Below are 19,259 nucleotides of genomic sequence, written 5' to 3' on the forward strand. Positions count from 1 at the left end.
GTTGTGTAACAATCAAAACAAGCTTATCTGCCAACTTTGGAGAAAATGTGCTTGTCTTTTACAGTGGTTCTCATAGAAATGCAGCATTCGTTCTAATTTGAGGGGAAAATGTCCCCAAAAGGAAAACAGAACACAGTAGAACTAAGCAGCTCTGGGTAGTGTAGAGGGAAAAACTGTTGCAGATGAAAGAGTGGAAGGTACTGGCAGTGCTTTTGTTCAGCCGAGCTCAGGCAGCTTTGCTTTCTAACTGAGCTAAGTAATCATGGTAATGCGGTCAAACAAGCACCGTAATATTTGGAGCGCAAGAGAACCCTCCATATATGAAGGTCTGCTGTGAACATCCTGCGATTACAGTACATTCATATCTCAGTTATTTGGATCAAGGATGTAGCAATCATGTGTAGTAATGTGCATTAGAGATGCTTGTTCAATTACTTATTTTTTTGTATTTTTAAAAATATAACAGTAATGATGTATCGGGGGGTTGGGGGGTGGGTTCAGTAAATCTGAAGGTTCAGAATTAAAGGGATAGTTCACCCAAAAATGCAAATTCTGTCACAATTACTCATCCACTTGTTCCAAACCTGTACAGTTTTCTTTTTTTTGTTGCACACAAGATATATTGAAAAAGGTTGTTAAACCATACAGTTGACGGTAGCCATTGACTTCCATAGTATTTATTTCGTACATCTTGATGACAACATTTTCATTATTGGCTGAACTATCCCTTTAATTTACATAATCTGAAGTATCATAACAGATTATTAAAGTCCTTTAGTTGTAATGTTGTAGTACATGACGAGTTGTAATGTTATGGTACATGACTTGCTTGTTTACCATCATATTTGCTTAAAATAGATACAATAGAAAGCAATGTTTTTGTTACAGAGTCAAGGTTTTATCATTTATTTAATCATTTGTAATGATGTGATTTGAAGGTACAGTTTAGTGGAGGAAAAGGAACATGTGTTTTATTAATCATTTTAAAATTTGCTTACTGATTTCCTCAAATGAATTACTGTTTGGCATATTTTACGTCATTTATCTGAAATGCTGAACTGCAAAATTAATTAAAACCCCAATTCCAGAGAAGTTTGGACGTTTTGTAAAAATGCAATAAAATCAGGAATCTGTGATTTTGTTCATTCTTTTTAACTTATTTTTTAAATTGAAAATTGTTTTCATTGACCAACGGAAATGTATTTCGTACATATGAATAAAATTGGATTTTTGATGGCTGTAACACATTCCAAAAAGTTGGGACAGAGGCTAAATAAAAGTGAAAAGGTTATAGAATATCCACAGTTTTGAAATAGTTCACAGTAAGCTGGTGAATTGGTAATAGGTCAAGGTCTCATGTTTGGTTATAAAAGGAGCATCTCAGTTTTTGCAAGCAAAGCTGGATCGTGGCTCATCACTTTGTGCTGAATTTAATGAGAGAATTGTCAAACAAATCAATCACATTTCACAATGCAAAATGGCAAAGAATTTAGGTCTTTCACCAACTACCACACGTAATATTGTGAAAAGATTCAGGGAATCCAGAGAAAATCACAGTACATGTAGGGCAAGGCAGGAAACCTCAGCTGAATGTGCTTACCCTGTGAGCCATCCGATGGCATTGCATAAGAAATCGTCATGCTGCTGTGTTAAATATATCCACATGGGCTCAGGAGTACTTTAGAAAACTGCTGTCACTTAACACCATCTGCTGCATCAAGAAATGCAACTTGAAACTGTTACTCTAGGAGAAAACTATACACCAATTCTATACAACGCTGCTGCCGGGTTCTCTGGGCCAGAGCTCATTTTAGATAGTCAAAAAGACTTGAAAATGTGTGCTGTGCTCAGATGAATCCACATTTCAACTTGTTTCTGGGAAAAATGGTAAGGGACCATCTAGACGTTCATTAGCGACAGAAGCAAAACCAAATGTCTGTCATGGTATATGAGTGCATCAGTGCAAACGACATGGGTGACTTGCATATGTGTGAAAGTACCATTGACATAAAGGCATACTGTATATTAGAGTTGTACAGAGAAATATACTGCCGTCAAGATGATGTCTTTCATGGGATGTCCATGGTTATTTGATCGAGACAATGCCAGCTCTCATTCTGCGTGTGCTACAACAGCGTGGTTTGTGAATTTGTTTGACTGGACTGCCCAAAGTCCAGATCTGACTCCTATTGAAAATGTATGACCAGTCATGAAAAGGAGAATTAGACAATAACAATCACAGAATGCTGAGCATATGAAGCCTTGCTTCAAGAGAGACTGGACAAAACTTTTGCAAATCTTTAAAAAAAAAAGTATCCTTAATTCCCAAACAATGAAGTTGATGTTACACAGTGTTAAACATGCCTCTGTCCCAACTTTTTTGGAGTGTGTTTCAGCCATCAAAATTAAAAAACATTTACGTTGGTCAGTGAAAACTTTGGAAATCTCTTCTTTGTACTTTTGTCAATTAAATAAAAGTTAAAGAGAATGAACAAATCACAGATCTTGGATTTTATTACATTTTTACAAAACGTCCCAACTTCTCTGGAGTTGGGGTTGTAGATGACTATAAATTATCAATATTATTTAACATAAGAAGCACCGTATGCTTAATTTTAAAGTTAAAATTCCAAAGTTGAAGAAAACTCCTATTTTAAGAAACAATCTGTGTAATGTTAACTCTTTACAATAACATTGAGTTGTATTTGTCCTCAGGAGTGGGAAACATATTGGTAAAAAATTGTCAAAACAATTTTGTTGTTTGTCGTGAGGCGATCCTGTTTCCAGAGCAAATGTTTTCATGATGAGCTATCCCATCTGCAAAAAATTAAAATACCTTTAAACCATCTTTCTTCTTTAGAATAACTACATGGTTTTGAAGAGGCTTGTTCGCTTTGAAACATCATTAAAAATCCCACCGAAACGCCTTGACACAGTTACTGTCATATTACTCTGAGTGAGAAACAGATGTGGGACTCAAACAGTATCTATTTCATTAGAATCCTTCTCATTCCAGAGAAATAAGACCGTCTTATCTCAGCTCTCAAAGTTTTTCATGGCTTAGATCTTCATTTGACCCCAAACTCAGAAGTAATGAATGAAAACACACAGCAATGGCTACTGCTATAGTTTGAAAAACCTTCAGAACAAATAAATTCACCACTTGAGCTCAAGATGGAAGTGGTTTAACAAATGTTTTGATGACACAAAATGGCCCATGTCTGTTGAGGTTCATGAGAAACATGATTTGTATTAATTTAGTTTGGATGTTTGTAAAAGGAACCATGTTTCCAAGGTTTTAATCTTTATTTGAAAATGAATTTTTTTGTGTTTGTTTGTTTTTTTAATCAGCTATGCTGTTGGAGTTCAAAATATTATTTGCCATCCTTGGATGAAACAAAAACTATTTGTCTGCACAGTAGTTCTCATCCAGTGGCTTGTTTTGATTAAGGAAAATTACTAGTGCTAAATCCAAAAAGAAAAATTCAACTAAACATATAGCAAAATGGATCAGCTCACAAACATTTATAAGAGAGGAGAAACGATTCTCATATATTGTGTTTTGTTGTTTTGTGTCCAAGCAAACCCATTTTGGCTAAAACTCATCGCTCACTCAGGAGAAACTAACCAAATTAGACAGACTGTGTGACATCCTCGAGAACATGAACACAACTACACAAAAACAAGATATGACCCAGAAAAAAATGCATGGTTGTGTTATAGCGGACTCTGTGTTTTACATAACAAATATGATGATTTTGACAGTTTGTTGGTAAAGAGTTGTCTCTGCATCTTCACTTGACATACCGAAGGCAGAGACTGAATCTGCTTTGTCATATTTCCTCCATCATGACCACATGGTTACATTCATCTGCCTTGAAATGACTTTTCCGGGAGTGCTTGTCCTGCATTCAGCCATCTCATTTGCCCACAGCCTTGGCACTTAAAGGTCTTTTCATTAAAGCTTTTCCTGAGGAAATTGCAGTCAACAAATGTCTTCTAAAATAAAAGTTTGCATTTAATTATGATTGTTCTGTGAAAGCCTTTTGTGTTCCTTTTTACACTGTATCATGCCAAGTGAAATAAATAAAACTGATTACAAAAAATAACTCTGACCTTTATATGGTTATTAAAAAAAAACCTCTCTTACCTTTTTGTAACGTGCTGAAAGAATGCATGCAATAACTTCCCAGAATCTGATTGAATGGATTGTTGTGAGAGATTATGCCACCTAAAACAATCCCTTTGCTTTACTAGGATTTCTTAGGTCTCGTAATTTTAAGTCTCTATTTCAGTTTATTTAAAAGGATTTACTGCTCAAAGTGACAAAAAGCCTCTCTTACTGGCCTTAGATTAACATTGATATTGTTGCTCTAATTGATCTGTCATTGAGAGTTTTTAATAAAAATCTCAGCTATGCATGTTCACGCTCTATCTTGCACTACACTAGATTGTCTCTTAATACACACAAGACAGAAACCAATATTTATATGAACAGATTAAATGTCCTGATTTAGACGAGAATCTGCAATGAAAAGCATAAAGAAATGCAAGCTCACTGTCATTTAGGCCTGTTTAAAAGATTGAAATGTGCACAAAAATCAGCTGTAACTGGATTTAACTGCAAGTGCACAGACCCTTCAACATTGTGTTTCATACAGTTAAGAATTCAATCAAAAATATAGTAGAAAAAATAGTCAGACCTGAAAATGGCTGTATTGTTCTAGTGAATAAAAAATGCTTTACTGCAAATATATAATACAATGAAAACATATCCGAGGCTTATTGTTTGCAAAAACAGATTATATATGTCGATAAACAGAAAAAAGCCCTTCTGTGATATAGTGAAAACTCCCATTTAGAAGATAAACCACAACTGGATATCCTTTTGGGAAAAAAATTAGGCATCATGAGATCTGTCTAAAAATGCATTCAATCCAATATTTAAAACATCTACAGTGTGCCTCTATTTATATTTCTGCTCCCCTTCCATATATTGAATTAATTAATGTCTTTGTGGTGTCAGCTAAGTTCAGGCTTAATGGTGTTTCTTAAACAGATTGCACACTCTTTGATGCAAAGGTCATTATAAAACAGCAAGTGCTCCTTTTCATCTGAACTATTAATTAATGTGCGCTCCTGTGTCTTCAAGTTGCCATGGTGGAAGAATCCGTTTACCCTTTCCCAACAGTGGACGTGCCTGATCATGCTCATTACACTATTGGTGCTGTCATCCTTGCTGTTGGTATTACTGGCATGTTGGGCAACTTCCTGGTCATCTATGCATTCAGCAGGTGAGAAAAAAAGGATGTGGGGAAATTGAACACTTGTAAAACTGTATGAAATTTTTATTGTTCATTATCAAAAGAAGCTAAACTGTAGGCCAATGGATTGGTGCTCAGCATCATTAGGCCTGTGCCACTTCAGTGTCACTAACTTTGAATTGACACTTTTCCACAATAGATAAGTCCACTCTTTGAACTGAATAACTCGGTGGGATGTTTGTTAGTTTGTGCTTGTCTTATGAATGTGATCTGGAACTTTGACTCATCTACTCATTTTGACAGAAATATGTGACTGAGTGAGTCATTGAATCATCTGCTCAACTGATTTGTTCAAAAATACTGATTAATTTAGGAATGAAACAATCTACTGTTTGAGTGAATCATGAATCAGTCACTTGACCAATTCCTTCAAAATCACAGACTTATTCAGAAATAAGTCGACTGATTTTATGAGTGAGTCATGGAATCATCTATTTAACCTATTTCTTCAAAAACCCTGATTTGTTTAGGATCAAATCAAGTGACTGTCTGAGTGAGTCATCAATCCGTCACTCATTTGATTCAGTAAAAAATACTAGTTTTAGGCGGGAACTAAACTGTTGTGTGTTTCTTGTAGACACGCTAATTGCTTCAGGGTTGTTTGAGCTATTTGTGTTGCACAGGGAGGCTGATATTCTCAAAGACATTATATAAACTACTAAATGAACAGAGAAATTAACAACTGATTGTTGTGTGTTTAGGAGCCGGACACTGAGGACACCTGCCAACTTGTTCATAATAAACCTTGCCATCACAGACTTCCTCATGTGTGCCACCCAGGCACCTATCTTTTTCACCACCAGCATGCACAAGAGATGGATCTTTGGGGAAAAAGGTAAAAGAAATGTACATGTATGGTTTCACTATATATATATATATATATATATATATATATATATATATATATATATATATATATATATATATATATACAGTACAGGCCAAAAGTTTGGACACATTACTATTTTTAATGTTTTTGAAAGAAGTTTCTTTCTGCTCATCAAGCCTGCATTTATTTGATCAAAAATACAGAAAAAACAGTAATATTGTGAAATATTATTACAACTTAAAATAATAGTTTTCTATTTGAATATACTTTAAAAAATTAATTTATTCCTGTGATGCAATGCTGAATTTTCAGCATCATTACTCCAGCCTTCAGTGTCACATGTAACATCCAGTCTATCACATGATCATTTAGAAATCATTCTAATATTCTGATTTATTATGAGTGTTGGAAACAGTTCTGCTGTCTAATATATTTGATGAATAAAAGGGTTAAAAAGAACTGCATTTATTCAAAATAATAAAAAAAATTCTAATAATATTTATTCTAATAATATATTTTCTTTACTATCACTTTTTATCAATTTAACACATCCTTGCTGAATAAAAGTATTGATTTTATTTAAAAAAAAGAAAGAAAAAAAAATTACTGACCCCAAATTACTGACCAGTAATTTTTAATATAAATAAGTTTTTTACTTTTTATTTATCAAAGTATCCTAAAAAAGTATCACATGTTCTGAAAAAATATTAAGCAGCAGAACTGTTTCCAACTTTGATAATGAATCATCATATTAGAATGATTTCTAAAGGATCATGTGATAATGATCCTAAAAATTCAGCTTTGCATCACAGAAATAAATGATAATTTAAAGTATAATAAATTTAAAAACAATTATTTTAAATTGTAATAATATATCACAATATTAAATTTTTTTCTGTATTTTTGATCAAATAAATGCAGGCTTGATGAGCAGAAGAAACTTCTTTCAAAAACATTAAAAATAGTAATGTTTCCAAAATGTTGGTCTGTACTGTATATATATATATATATATATATATATATATATAATATATATATATATATATATATATATATATATATATATGACATGGATGTAGTTTTGTGTGATAACGCTGCCCCTGTTGATAAAACAGTTGAAGCAAAATGTGATTTGGTCAGTTTAAGAGCTCAAACAGGATCAGTCAAATGTACACACAGACACAGTCAAATAGATAGACTTTTCTTTGCAGATAGATCATTAGTTAATGCATAGGCAGTGTCTGAAATAAAACATGCACGTACATGATTTATTGTACTCTACTATACATTTTGAATTATAATGAACAGATTTAAATTTAAAGAACAAGATGAATCACTTCTCAGGTTGAATGGGTTCAAATGAAGGAGAGGTTGCCCTTGGAGACGGCCTTTGTCTCTCAATGCTTACAAGGATTCATACCGATCTTTCTTTATGCTTTTGTTGCTAAGAACAATAAATGTCTTTCTGGCCGATGTACATGTAAACTATTCTAGTACAGTTGTTTCTTTTTCATCAGTTGCCAAATTTGAATATCTCTAAATTCCTCTCAAAAAAACTGCACATCGAGGCTTTTCTTGTTAGATAGTCATTTTGCTCAGCTGTGAAATGCTGCTGTTTGTGGTATTAGATGATGGAAGACTCCGTTTTCCCTGAGGTGTTTTAAATGTCAGCTCCTATCAGGACTGAATCTTAATTGCCTTCATCAGCATTGACTGGTGGTTGGTTTTATTGGAATACAAGTTGCAGATATAAAACAAGCACTAAAAAAGCAGAAAACTAGATATCGCCTCCACCTACAACTGTCTTGAAAAATCTGGATATAAGAGGAAGTGTAATTAGGGTTTTAAGCAACTGTTGTAATTGTTAAGATTTTCAAAGATCACCATTCTGACCTAAAAGTGATTGAAATGTTTGATAGAGGCGGGGCCACTTTTTTCTAAAATGGCTCTAACTTTTCAGCTGAATGAGATATTTATACCAAATCAACACCCATACTCAATCTGAGGTCACATGAGAAAAATCCTGGAGTCTGGCCACTGTGTGGTGCTATAACTGGATAAATAAAATAAAATAAAAATGACACAGCCATTATTCCGATTGACTTGAAAGTTCACACGCAGTGTCTGTGTCCAAAGTGCCACAGCTGTTTATGAACACGTTCGTGTATCTTGAGAAACATGGCCGCCATCAACCAATGAAGTTAGAGCACCTATTAGACGGGTTAACGGAGGCTGATCAGAATGAAACTGGATGGACCTGTTTGACTTACGGCCCTAAAGGTCTGTGAGAAATTTAAAAGAAATTGCCCACTGGGGACAATATCGCATTTTTCAAGCGTGTAAATGATTGTATATTGCGCAACTCTTCACACATGTAACCAGTATTCATATATGATAGATCTCTTCATTCTGAACAACTTTGCCTTGAGGACCACTGCTGTCAATCAAATCGTTTGATAAATTGTTCAAGATAATTAAAAAAAAACTTCTTTTGCATACTAGACCTAGGTTTTTTGCATAACCTCAAGAAAACCACTGCAGTACAATTCTGTGGACTTATCTAAAAAAGGTTGCACTTTACAATTTGATTGTAAAGGGTCATCATATTTTTATGGTAAATTACTTGGAATTGTCAAAAATGCCCTTTTTAATCGTAGATTTAGTTAGATACTGTCTTGATAAATAATATGTAATGTCTTTTTTGTATTTGCTTAAATGCCTTAAAATGCTTGCAGCTATATTTTTTTTAATTATGGTTTCGACACCCAGAAATGTCATGTGAATTAATAAAATTATAGTTATGCCAAGCTGTACAATATTTTATGGGGTAAAGTTAAAACATTTAAAAAATATTTTTAAAAAATCCTTATTCTTGATCCTTATCCAGTAACAGCTAGGAAAGTCAATATTCCTTTAACTATTGTTATAGACCATGGGGGCCATTGAGTCAAAAGAACCAATATTGTCAAATATTAAATATACTGAAAATGCAGTGGCGTAATTCAATCCTGACTGTAACAAAATAATAATAATAATAATAATAATAGTAATAATAATAATAATAATAATAATAATAATAATAATAATAATAATAATAATAATTCTCTGTAAAACAACTAATTTATCATACCAGACAGCAAAAATCAATTTATTATGTAATATCCACTCAAAGCAGTTTATTTAGCATATTGAAGGCATCTGCTCCATTGACTTCCATTCAAACAGAACAGCCTCTGGTCTCCCTGTTGGGATCCTGACGCATTACGCTTTTCCAAGCAGAGTTTGAAGCCTCCCTCCTGGAGGAGGGACTCTGACCCAGTTTTATTTGGTGGAAACTCTTAAAAGATGTGTTTCTTGCTTCTGTCAGCTCTGACTGCTCTACAAATCAAGGCATAAATATGTTACCATAAATACAACCACCGTTAATTCAATCGTGACAACTGTGTGCTTGATCCCCCTGAAAGCTTTCTCAATCAATCAATCAATCAGATAAAACTCACAAAAATGCTCTTTTCCAGGATTAACCTGAAAGCATAATTTACCTGACAAGGTGTGAGAGAATAGAGAAGACATCCTGATGTGTGAGAGGATTATCTTCAATAAAAGATGCCTCTGTTTTGTAATTATTAAAGTGCATCTAGTAAATGTGTTCTGAGAAAACAAGCACAAATGAGCATGAATCAGACTGAATGCATTTCCACTCATTCTGTTGTTTACATATGCCTTGACAGTGTAGAAGACAGTGTGTGTGGATGTTGAGGAGGTGCCAGACTGTGTGTGTGTCGAGTATAATGCTGTTAAATCATGTTTCTCGGCTCTCTGCTGGTTCTTCTTCTGTTTGACCTGTTTTATTGATGACATGATATATTATGTGAAACAGACTTCAGACAAACAAGCTCTATCTCTGTATTTGTGTGTGTTTATTTGATATAGGACAGTAGTGTTACTAGGATACTATGATGTGCATTTGGATATGCTGGGTGGACAAAGTTCATTTAAAACAGTGGTTCTCAATTAGGGATCCGGGGCCCGCTGGGGGTCTCAGCAGTACTCAATATTTCATCAGGTGGAAATTTAAAGGGATACTTCACCCCAAAATTAAAATTTTGTCATTAATCACTTACCCCCATGTAGTTCCAAACCCGTAAAAGCTTCGTTCATCTTCGGAACACAATTTAAGATATTTTGGATGAAAACCGGGAGGCTTGTGACTGTCCCATAGACTGCCAAGTAAGTTACACTGTCAAGGTCCAGAAAAGTATGAAAGACATCGTCAGAATAGTCCATCTGCCATCAGTGATTCAGCCGTAACGTTATGAAGCGATGAGAATACTTTTTGTAAGTGAAGAAAACAAATAACGACATGGTTTGGAACGACATGGGGGTAAGGAATTAATGACAAAATTTTCATTTTGGGGTGGAGGATTCCTTTAATTAATGTAAAAAATATTTATCCTGTAAATCAAGTAGTACAATAAGGGGAGACAAAGGTTAAGAACCACTGATTTAAAAACAAATAAAATTCAAATCATTGCCATTTCAGAATGTACAAAATACCACAAAATACCACTACCACTGCATTGCAAAATAGTTCACTTGAATATATTTTCCAATTCTGTGGCAAAACACAGTATTGTACTGTAACACTAAGCAGTCAGTTAACCTAAGCATATATACACACAAATCTGTTTAGCAACAGATGGAGATGGACGGCAGTAACCAGAAAGAAAAACATTCATTGTAAGTTTTCAGAGCAGATTATTTTAATTAACCGCTTCCACAGATGCCAGCCCTCAAATGGAGCCAGCGGCGGTCTGTGTTCCTGCCAGCCAAGTGTCTCCAGGCCTAAAAGCTGGTTCACACTGCCCCAACAAACAGCAGCATATATTTTAAGAAGTTTTCTGGAAGTATAATGTTTGGAAACATAAATGTTATTTTCACAGTGACCCAACAAGCACCAACACTGCTCCAACAAAACTGCTAGAATTGACCACAGAAATGTCAATTCTGTATAAGCTATGCTTGGTTATAGACTCACTTAATTCTGTTCCTCCTGTCTCTCCAGGTTGTGAGTTGTATGCATTCTGTGGGGCTTTATTTGGCATCTGCTCCATGATCACTCTCATGGTCATCGCTGTGGATCGATATTTCGTGATCACACGGCCTCTAGCCTCCATCGGTGTGTTGTCTCAAAAGAGAGCTCTGCTGATCCTTCTGATAGCTTGGGCTTATTCACTTGGCTGGAGCCTGCCACCCTTCTTTGGCTGGAGTAAGTGTACTATATCTGTTGTTTTAACATTTTAAGCCTATTTAACTTTGTGAACTGTTTTAATTGAAAAGTGTTCTTATGCTTTTTTGTTTTGAATTAATGCCACTTTGATATTTTTATCTAACAGGCCTGCAAGGGCATTCATACTGTACATTATTAACTGTGGCCTGAAGGGATAGTTCACCCAAAAATGTAAATTATGTCATCGTTTACTCACTCTCATGTTGTTCCAGAACTGTATGACTTTCTTTCTTCTGAAGAACACAAAGAGGTTATTTTGAACAATGTTGTAACTAAACAGTTCTGATGACCTTTGACTTCCATTGTATGGACAAAACCAATACACTGAGACATTTTGCAAAATATATATTTTTTATGTTCAGCAGAAAAGAAAGACATATAGGTTTTGAACAACATGAGGGTGAATAAATTGACATTGAACTATCACGTTAAGTGTAACATCATATCCACTGCATGTGTTTCTATAGAAAATCAACAGAATTCCCACAAATGTTGTTCCATTTAGTCAAACAACAAAGAATTTTATATTGAACAATAGTGATGAAATGTTAAGGGTTCATGAAGTCCCAGCATGCACTGCATCATTAGTAAATTATATGGCTACTGTTATAAGATTATTGTTTTGTTTTACTGTTAGTTATTTGCTATGTTGTGATGTAAAGAGCTAATATTTTCACATTTGTTGATTGTCACTGTTCTAAATTTCTGAATGCATCATCTTGCCTTACACCTGTAGCTTTTCTCAACAACCAAATCGAACCAAATGTTATTTATATTATTATGTCATGTTATGTCTGTGCATTTGCAGGTGATTAAGTGTGGTCCTGTGTTTATGGAGTTGAGTACACCTTTGATGCTCTTTTCACAGGATGCATCAGTCTTTTATAAGCTCAGGTCTTTTTGGACAAGTATACTGAGCATTCTGGGTCATCCATGTGTGAGCACACGAGCATGAGAGTTGTTAGCCAATGGCTTTACAAACAGTGCGCTGTTGGACTCTGTGTCGCATAAAGGTGGTCTCTGAGGACCAAGGCTTTCAGCTTAAGAGGGATAGAAAGCCTGGTGCTTTTGGCTCTCCAGCACTTTCTATCTCTGGTTTACAGGCAACCTGCTCTTCACACGAAGGCTGTCTGTGTCCTTTAACGGCTCTGACAGCATATATCTTCCAACCTCAAACCTCGGAGAACTGATGATAGTTGCACATATGCATGAAAGCCAGACTGTGATTGGTGGCAATAAGAAATACTGTGATTAAAGCGTATTTCTTAAATATCCTCAGCTGTGTGTGCATTGGGTTGTATTTCACTGCGTTTGCCCAGCAGCCAGACAGTATTCATAAATCCTTTTTCTTTGTGAGCTTGTTCCAATTTTGACAATATTTCTTCGGGTGTAAAAGGCTTAGCTGCTGGCTATCCTTTCCTTTTCTCCACACATTCTGTTATTTTATAGTTATTTTTCTGTCTGTCTGTCTATCTGTCTCTGTTTTGCAGGTGCTTATGTTCCTGAAGGGCTGTTGACCTCCTGCACCTGGGATTATGTGACCTTCACACCCTCTGTGCGAGCTTACACTATGCTCCTCTTCATCTTTGTCTTCTTCATTCCACTTATCGTCATCATCTATTGCTATTTCTTTATTTTCCGATCCATTCGCAGCACTAATGAGTGAGTTCTTCGATACAGTTCTAACAGAACAATATGAATTTATTAGCATCAACAGTGTTCCAAAGGTGTTATATGTCTTTTGTTTTAAAAATGTAAATTGTATTGGAGAAATGTCAGTAAAATGTAACACTGAAGTACTTAAACACTTTTATTCTGCATTTTAATTAATCTTGAGGTGTGACCTATTGAAAACAGATAAGCTTTAGTGTTGTTTAACTGATGCTTTCTGTTTGTCTTTGGAAGAGCTGTGGGCAAAATTAATGGCGATAACAAGAGAGACACAATTAAACAATTTCAACGGCTGAAAAATGAATGGAAGATGGCGAAAATTGCTCTTATTGTCATTCTCATGTATGTCATCTCCTGGTCTCCATATTCAACTGTGGCACTGACCGCTTTTGCTGGGTAAATGAATCCCAACCCTGACAACACAATATAATGTAATATAAAATATACATAGCCATAAAAAAATTAGGTTTTTTTTTTTAGGAAATTATTATTTTATTCTGCGAAGACATTAAATTGATCAAAACTTATTGTTATTATGTAGACTACAAGTACAGAGGTAATGGCATACAGTAATATATATATATATATATATATATATATATATATATATATATATATATATATATATATATATATATATATATATATATACATAAGTTAACATATTGATTAATTTATACACTTGCATTTTTCAGGTATTCTGATATGCTCACACCGTATATGAATTCAGTACCTGCTGTGATAGCCAAGGCTTCAGCAATCCACAATCCCATCATTTACGCCATCACACACCCCAAATACAGGTACTGTGGTAATCTCATTGAGAATTGTTGATGTCAGTTCAATATTTTTGAAACTAGACTGGTTTAGCCAAAGTGGTAATGAAAATCATTAATGGCACTGTGAGTGGTAATGTTTGACATTTTAATGGACAAACTCACCTTCAATTAATGCAGAACATGGGTCAGAGATTAGATTACCTGGTCTGGCCCCATTAGGACTAAACACCTGAGGCAAATTATGATTGTTTTCATTTTTCCTAGTGTCTAGCTCACTGAGCCATTCAATCGTAAATTGATCACAAACATGCATTGCTTCTGGGTTAAAGTTTTTTATTATTGATTTAATTAACCTGAATATCCATTTGAGCATAAAGAATAATTAATCCTGCACAGATCATCCTGATGGTATGGTATCATGTGTAAGGTCTGTTGGGTCAAAAAGTCATTTTGATTAGATTTTCTCCCAAAACACTAAGTCACATTTTCCTAAACACATTTTAGTCCCTATGCACTGAACATGTTTTCATGTTTTTAATTTGAAGCTCTGGAGTTATTGCATATATTTTGACACAAAAAAATTTCAGGAAACTTATTTCTGCTATTACTATTTCTGCCTTTAAAACTGATTTCAGTTCTACTGAATTAAAAACATATCTGTGTATATATTTTTTACAAGACTACACACAATGATTTTGACATTTCTGATAGCAATCAATGTTATTTTAGTATTTTTTTTTTGTATTAGTTGTTTTTATATTTTCATTATTTAAGTTATTGTTTGACTGAACAGGTTTGGATCATGCTCTACAGTATGTAGAGTAAATATGAATCCACCATGTCTACGATGTCTCATGCTTGTATCTCATCTGTGTCTTTGTCAGGTTGGCCATAGCCAAATACATTCCATGTCTTCGTGTGCTGTTGTGCGTCCCCAAGCGTGACCTTCATTCGCTCCACAGCAGCTTTATGTCCACACGTCGTTCCACCGTCACAAGCCAGTCCTCTGATATGTCCGGACAGTTTCGCAGAACCAGCACTGGCAAGTCCCGGCTCTCCTCAGCCTCCGACAGTGAATCTGTGAGTGTGTGAGCCTGATGGATCTCTAGATATGATGATTAGTCTTCTCATGGACAAATGTGATTGTAATGGATGTATTTTATGACCTGTTTCTACTCTTCAGGGCTGGACAGATACTGAGGCTGATCTCTCCAGCATGAGCTCCAGGCCTGCCAGCCGGCAGGTGTCTTGTGACATCAGCAAGGACACTGCAGAGATCCCAGACTTCAAACCTAGTAACTCGTCCAGCTTCAAGTCAAAGCTCAAAAGCCATGACTCGGGCATCTTTGAAAAGGTGACCTCACATGCTGAATGTATTACATATGTGGCAAGTATCAAAGGATTGTAGCCTTATGAAAATGTGTTCATGCAGAATTGCTAATCCTGTCATACTCTGTTAATGCTCGTGTTACTCTGTTGAAGCATGAGCATAGCTTGACATTTGACCTAGTCAGTAAATTTGGGCAGTCACATTTTTAAACACATTTCAGCCTTCTTATAGGAAACCTACAAATTCACACTCCGTGTAGCGTATTCAAGTGAATCTGTGATGGTAATCAGATACGCCGCACTATCACTATCTGTCTGTTTTTGCCATACTAAACTGATTCATGGAACTCATGTCAACACAATCTCAAAGTAGTCTTGTATTTAGTGAATCAAGGAGTGTGTTACTCACCCACTGCTTTGAAACAAACATCTGATGGGCATGAATTAAGTATAATAGTATTAAGTATAAAATTAATGTACAATGGCAGACACACAAACACTGTATATTTCATAAATTTAACTGAAAATAGACAATTAAGTAGTTTATGTTCTAGAATCTATGATTAGGTTTTGTTGTGGGTAAATGAAAAACAACCTTTTTAGGTAAATGGTCCTCCTTCTGACATAAATGCAGCACCCTGAGCTGTTTCCTGCAGATCACCTTTATGAGGTTGTCCTGATCATCATACACAACATGAATGAATGTTTTCTTTTTTCTTTTTGTTACAAAATGCCACAAACTAAGTCTCTAATGCACACCAAGGCTAAATTAGTTTGATTAAAATATGGTGAAAATTAAAACAATTAAAAGAACTGTTGTTATATATTTTAAAATGTAATTTATTCCTGAGATGTTATATGATTCTTTAGAAATCATTTTGATACTTTGATGCTCAAGCAACATTTTTATTCCTGTCACCATTAAAAAGTTGTTGTGCTTAATATTTTTGGAGAAACATTTCTTTTCAGGATTCTTTGATGAATAAAGAGTTTAAAAGAACAGAATTTATTTGAAATAGAAGTGTTTTGTATCATTATAAATGTCTCAATTTAATGTGTACTTGCTGAACAGAAGTTAACACTTTCTGACCCTAGACTTTTTTGGTTATCCTGACTCTCTCATTTCTGACCTAGAGTTCCTCTGATGTGGAAGATGTGTCTGTGGTAGGACTCGTTCAGCCGGACCGTACTAACCCTTTAGCTGTGAGTCTGTTTAAGTTTAGTATAAACTGGACAAGCATTTGCAGGATCCTGTAGATGGCATGGTTTGTAAAATTTGCTGATGTCAGGAATGTTTTATTTTGGTAGAACTGGCAGAACAACTTGTTCAGGCAATCACATTTGTACATGAAAAATCTGAAAGCATATTCAAATTGCTAGAATGTTGTTTGATGAATCAGTGTGCTGTTGAAAAAAAAAGTAATTAGTTAATGAATTTGAATTCTGATTGCAGAAGAAAAGCGTGTAATAAAATTACTGTTCCATTTTTCCATTTAATGCCTTTTTCTGCAGAAGAAATATGTGCCTTTGAAAGAATAATCCTAATCATCTTTCATATATGAATGCCTATTCATTAAACCAAGAATTCTGCCATCAGTGTTTTGTTACGGAGGTCATCTTGTTTGTTTTGATTCTGATTTAATGCACAATAAAGGCTGATAATTGGCAATAGGTAGATTTAATCTCTCAAAACCTTTCTCTGTGCTGTTTGCAGGCTGGTGACGGTACAGACATGCCAATTTCAAGAGGTGCGATTGGTCGGATTCCCAGTATTGTAATCACCTCTGAGTCTAGATCTCTCCTGGCCTCGGTACGGCCCAGCTACAGAAGCAGCCGCTCAAGTGTGTCCAGTGCTGGGGCAAATCCAACTAGGAGAGACTCTCGTGGAGGAGTTCAGCAGGGGGCAGTGCATCTCTCCACTGCGGCTGAAACCCCTGAGTCTGCTCACTTATTAGACAACCCTCGCCCTTAGTATCTCTAGTGCTTATGCCACTTCACTCGCCGTCTAATCCTTACCTTCAAGCTTTGTTTTGAGGTTTAGTGTTTTTGTGAGTTATCCTGTTCTGTGGTTTAGACCTTTAGTAAGGGAAACTTGAAATGAAGACAAACCCTGAGAGATTAATCAGTGCTCTGTATCACAGAATGTAAAGTATGAAAGTCAAACATTGATGTCTTTTACATGTGTAATACATTTTTGTGATGACCTAAACTGTTACACAATGTCCAGCATCTTTGTTTCCTTCTATTTTAAGGAAGCATTTAACAGACAGTGCTTTGAATCAGGCAAAGTTACAGCTCAGTCCATGGAGACTCGGATGGATGGAAAGAAAGGGCATCTCAGATTATTTTAGTCTGTCATCAATGTCAAATGGCATATACAGATTATATCAGTTACTTAGGGAGTTAAGCTTTAAGTTTCTAGAACATTATAAATGTAGCCCATTTTTCACCTGTTTGACAATGCTATTTCATAGTTATTTTACTATCTTTACTCAAAGTGGGACTCTACCTGAATGTTTTGCTTAACAGGATCATCTTAAGACTGTGGTATGTGAGTTTTGCTCATGAGACACTGAAATGCTCGCTTCCACAGAACTTCAAGGTATGTAATATGAAGCAATATTACAGCTTAGAATCCTGTTTTATCTGTTTAGTCACCATGGTGATCTCATTTTGAATATTAAACTTATCAGATCTTCAGACTTATAGCTGCACTATGTAACTTTTTATATATTTAAAAAACAAAATAGCAAATAGTTACTGAGGAGAGTTTAAAAAAATGCATCTTCCAAGCCATGTATTTTCTTTACCCCAAAACACTACAATACTAATTTATAATTTAGACAAGAAATTGTACACGTGTTATTCTCCTATGCTTGTCATGTCATATCTGTTCGTGAAGTAAAGCAGTTCTGATGTTGTGAGTGTTTTTGGTGTGGTAGTAGAATGAAGCTAAAACTTTGTTGTCAGTCCAAATGAGACAAATGTACCAATTTTTCATTCAAACCTCCAGTATTAAAAACACAAACTCGTCTGTCTTCTCCGATAAGAAACGCTGTATCCATGTGTACATCAGTGCCTCAAACAGGCCTAACAGTCAGTCGCACAGAGGCTCAGAGCCCGAAGCACAACCAATCTTCTCCCACTATACACATGCAGTTTTACTTTGTAACCGCTAGAGGGCCAGAAGTTACATAGAGCTGGTCCCAATACCCACATTGGGGTTTTACATTGGAATTAACTTACATTTTCCTCCAAAATGCCAATAGTGTAGGTTTAAGATTGGAAGCCTTTCTAATTCTGCTCCTGACTGCTGATTTTTGAAAGCATTGTAATCATTTCTGGTTTTGACATTTTTTAGATGTTTTGTCTTTTTAGTTTCTTTTTAGTTTTTATGCAAGTTGTAAATGTGTTGTTGTTGTTTTGTAAAATTCTTGTAATATTACTAACGGCCTCTGAAAGTTACAGTGTGTTGCAACAGAACCCTAAGAACTTCAGCGTTAAGAATGTGGAATTTCATTTGTTATCAGTTTGCAAATATGGGCTACATCACATTAGTGAAAATAGAAACAGCACCTCAATTCACCGTAAAGCATCTGTTTATCATCTGTTTCACTGATGTAATCTAGTGATTGGAGGGATAAAAAGATTTTTGGATTGCTTTGGAAAAAAGTAAATCTTAAACAGCCCAAGCCCCAGAATGCATATACCTGTAGCAGGGACACATCATTATCTCACTAAATCACACCAACAGAGAATGCATGCTATGTGTGTTTCCAGCAGTCTATCTTCGAGATGAATGACCCTAAAGAATACTGCTCACATGCAGCTCACATATGCATCCACCTCTTCAGCCGTGTTGTTTTTACTATTCTTTGTTTTTAATTATCACTGTTTGAATATTCACTTTAGATCAAATTATATTCAACTATTAATGTTTAAACAATTATGCTGCCTTTTTACTCTGTGACTGGACGTTACTCAAATGTGATGGTGGCTGCTCTTCTAGATAGTTCTGGAAGACACGGTTTAGCAAA

At 35.2% G+C, this 19,259-nt stretch overlaps 1 protein-coding gene across 1 annotated transcript; it reads left to right on the plus strand.

Moving 5' to 3' along the window:
* Window positions 1-4,292: 4,292 nt before the first annotated feature.
* Window positions 4,293-19,259, plus strand: LOC109107467 (melanopsin-A). Its single transcript, XM_042736822.1, has 10 exons — window positions 4,293-5,294; window positions 6,026-6,159; window positions 11,219-11,422; window positions 12,934-13,105; window positions 13,349-13,510; window positions 13,810-13,917; window positions 14,778-14,973; window positions 15,077-15,247; window positions 16,357-16,425; window positions 16,937-19,259. The coding sequence occupies exons 1-10, from the start codon at window positions 5,158-5,160 to the stop codon at window positions 17,192-17,194; spliced, it is 1,611 nt and encodes a 536-aa protein (XP_042592756.1). The 5' UTR covers window positions 4,293-5,157; the 3' UTR covers window positions 17,195-19,259.

The sequence above is a fragment of the Cyprinus carpio genome, chromosome B13 (assembly GCF_018340385.1).
Source record: "Cyprinus carpio isolate SPL01 chromosome B13, ASM1834038v1, whole genome shotgun sequence".
Classification (NCBI taxonomy): Eukaryota; Metazoa; Chordata; class Actinopteri; order Cypriniformes; family Cyprinidae; genus Cyprinus; species Cyprinus carpio.

Coding starts and splice junctions, on each gene's coding strand:
- LOC109107467 (XM_042736822.1), top strand. CDS start 5,158: ATGGTGGAAGAATCCGTTTACCCTTTCCCAACAGTGGACGTGCCTGAT. Junction 13,511..13,809: donor GCACTGACCGCTTTTGCTGG/GTAAATGAATCC, acceptor TGCATTTTTCAG/GTATTCTGATATGCTCACAC. Junction 15,248..16,356: donor ACTCGGGCATCTTTGAAAAG/GTGACCTCACAT, acceptor TTTCTGACCTAG/AGTTCCTCTGATGTGGAAGA.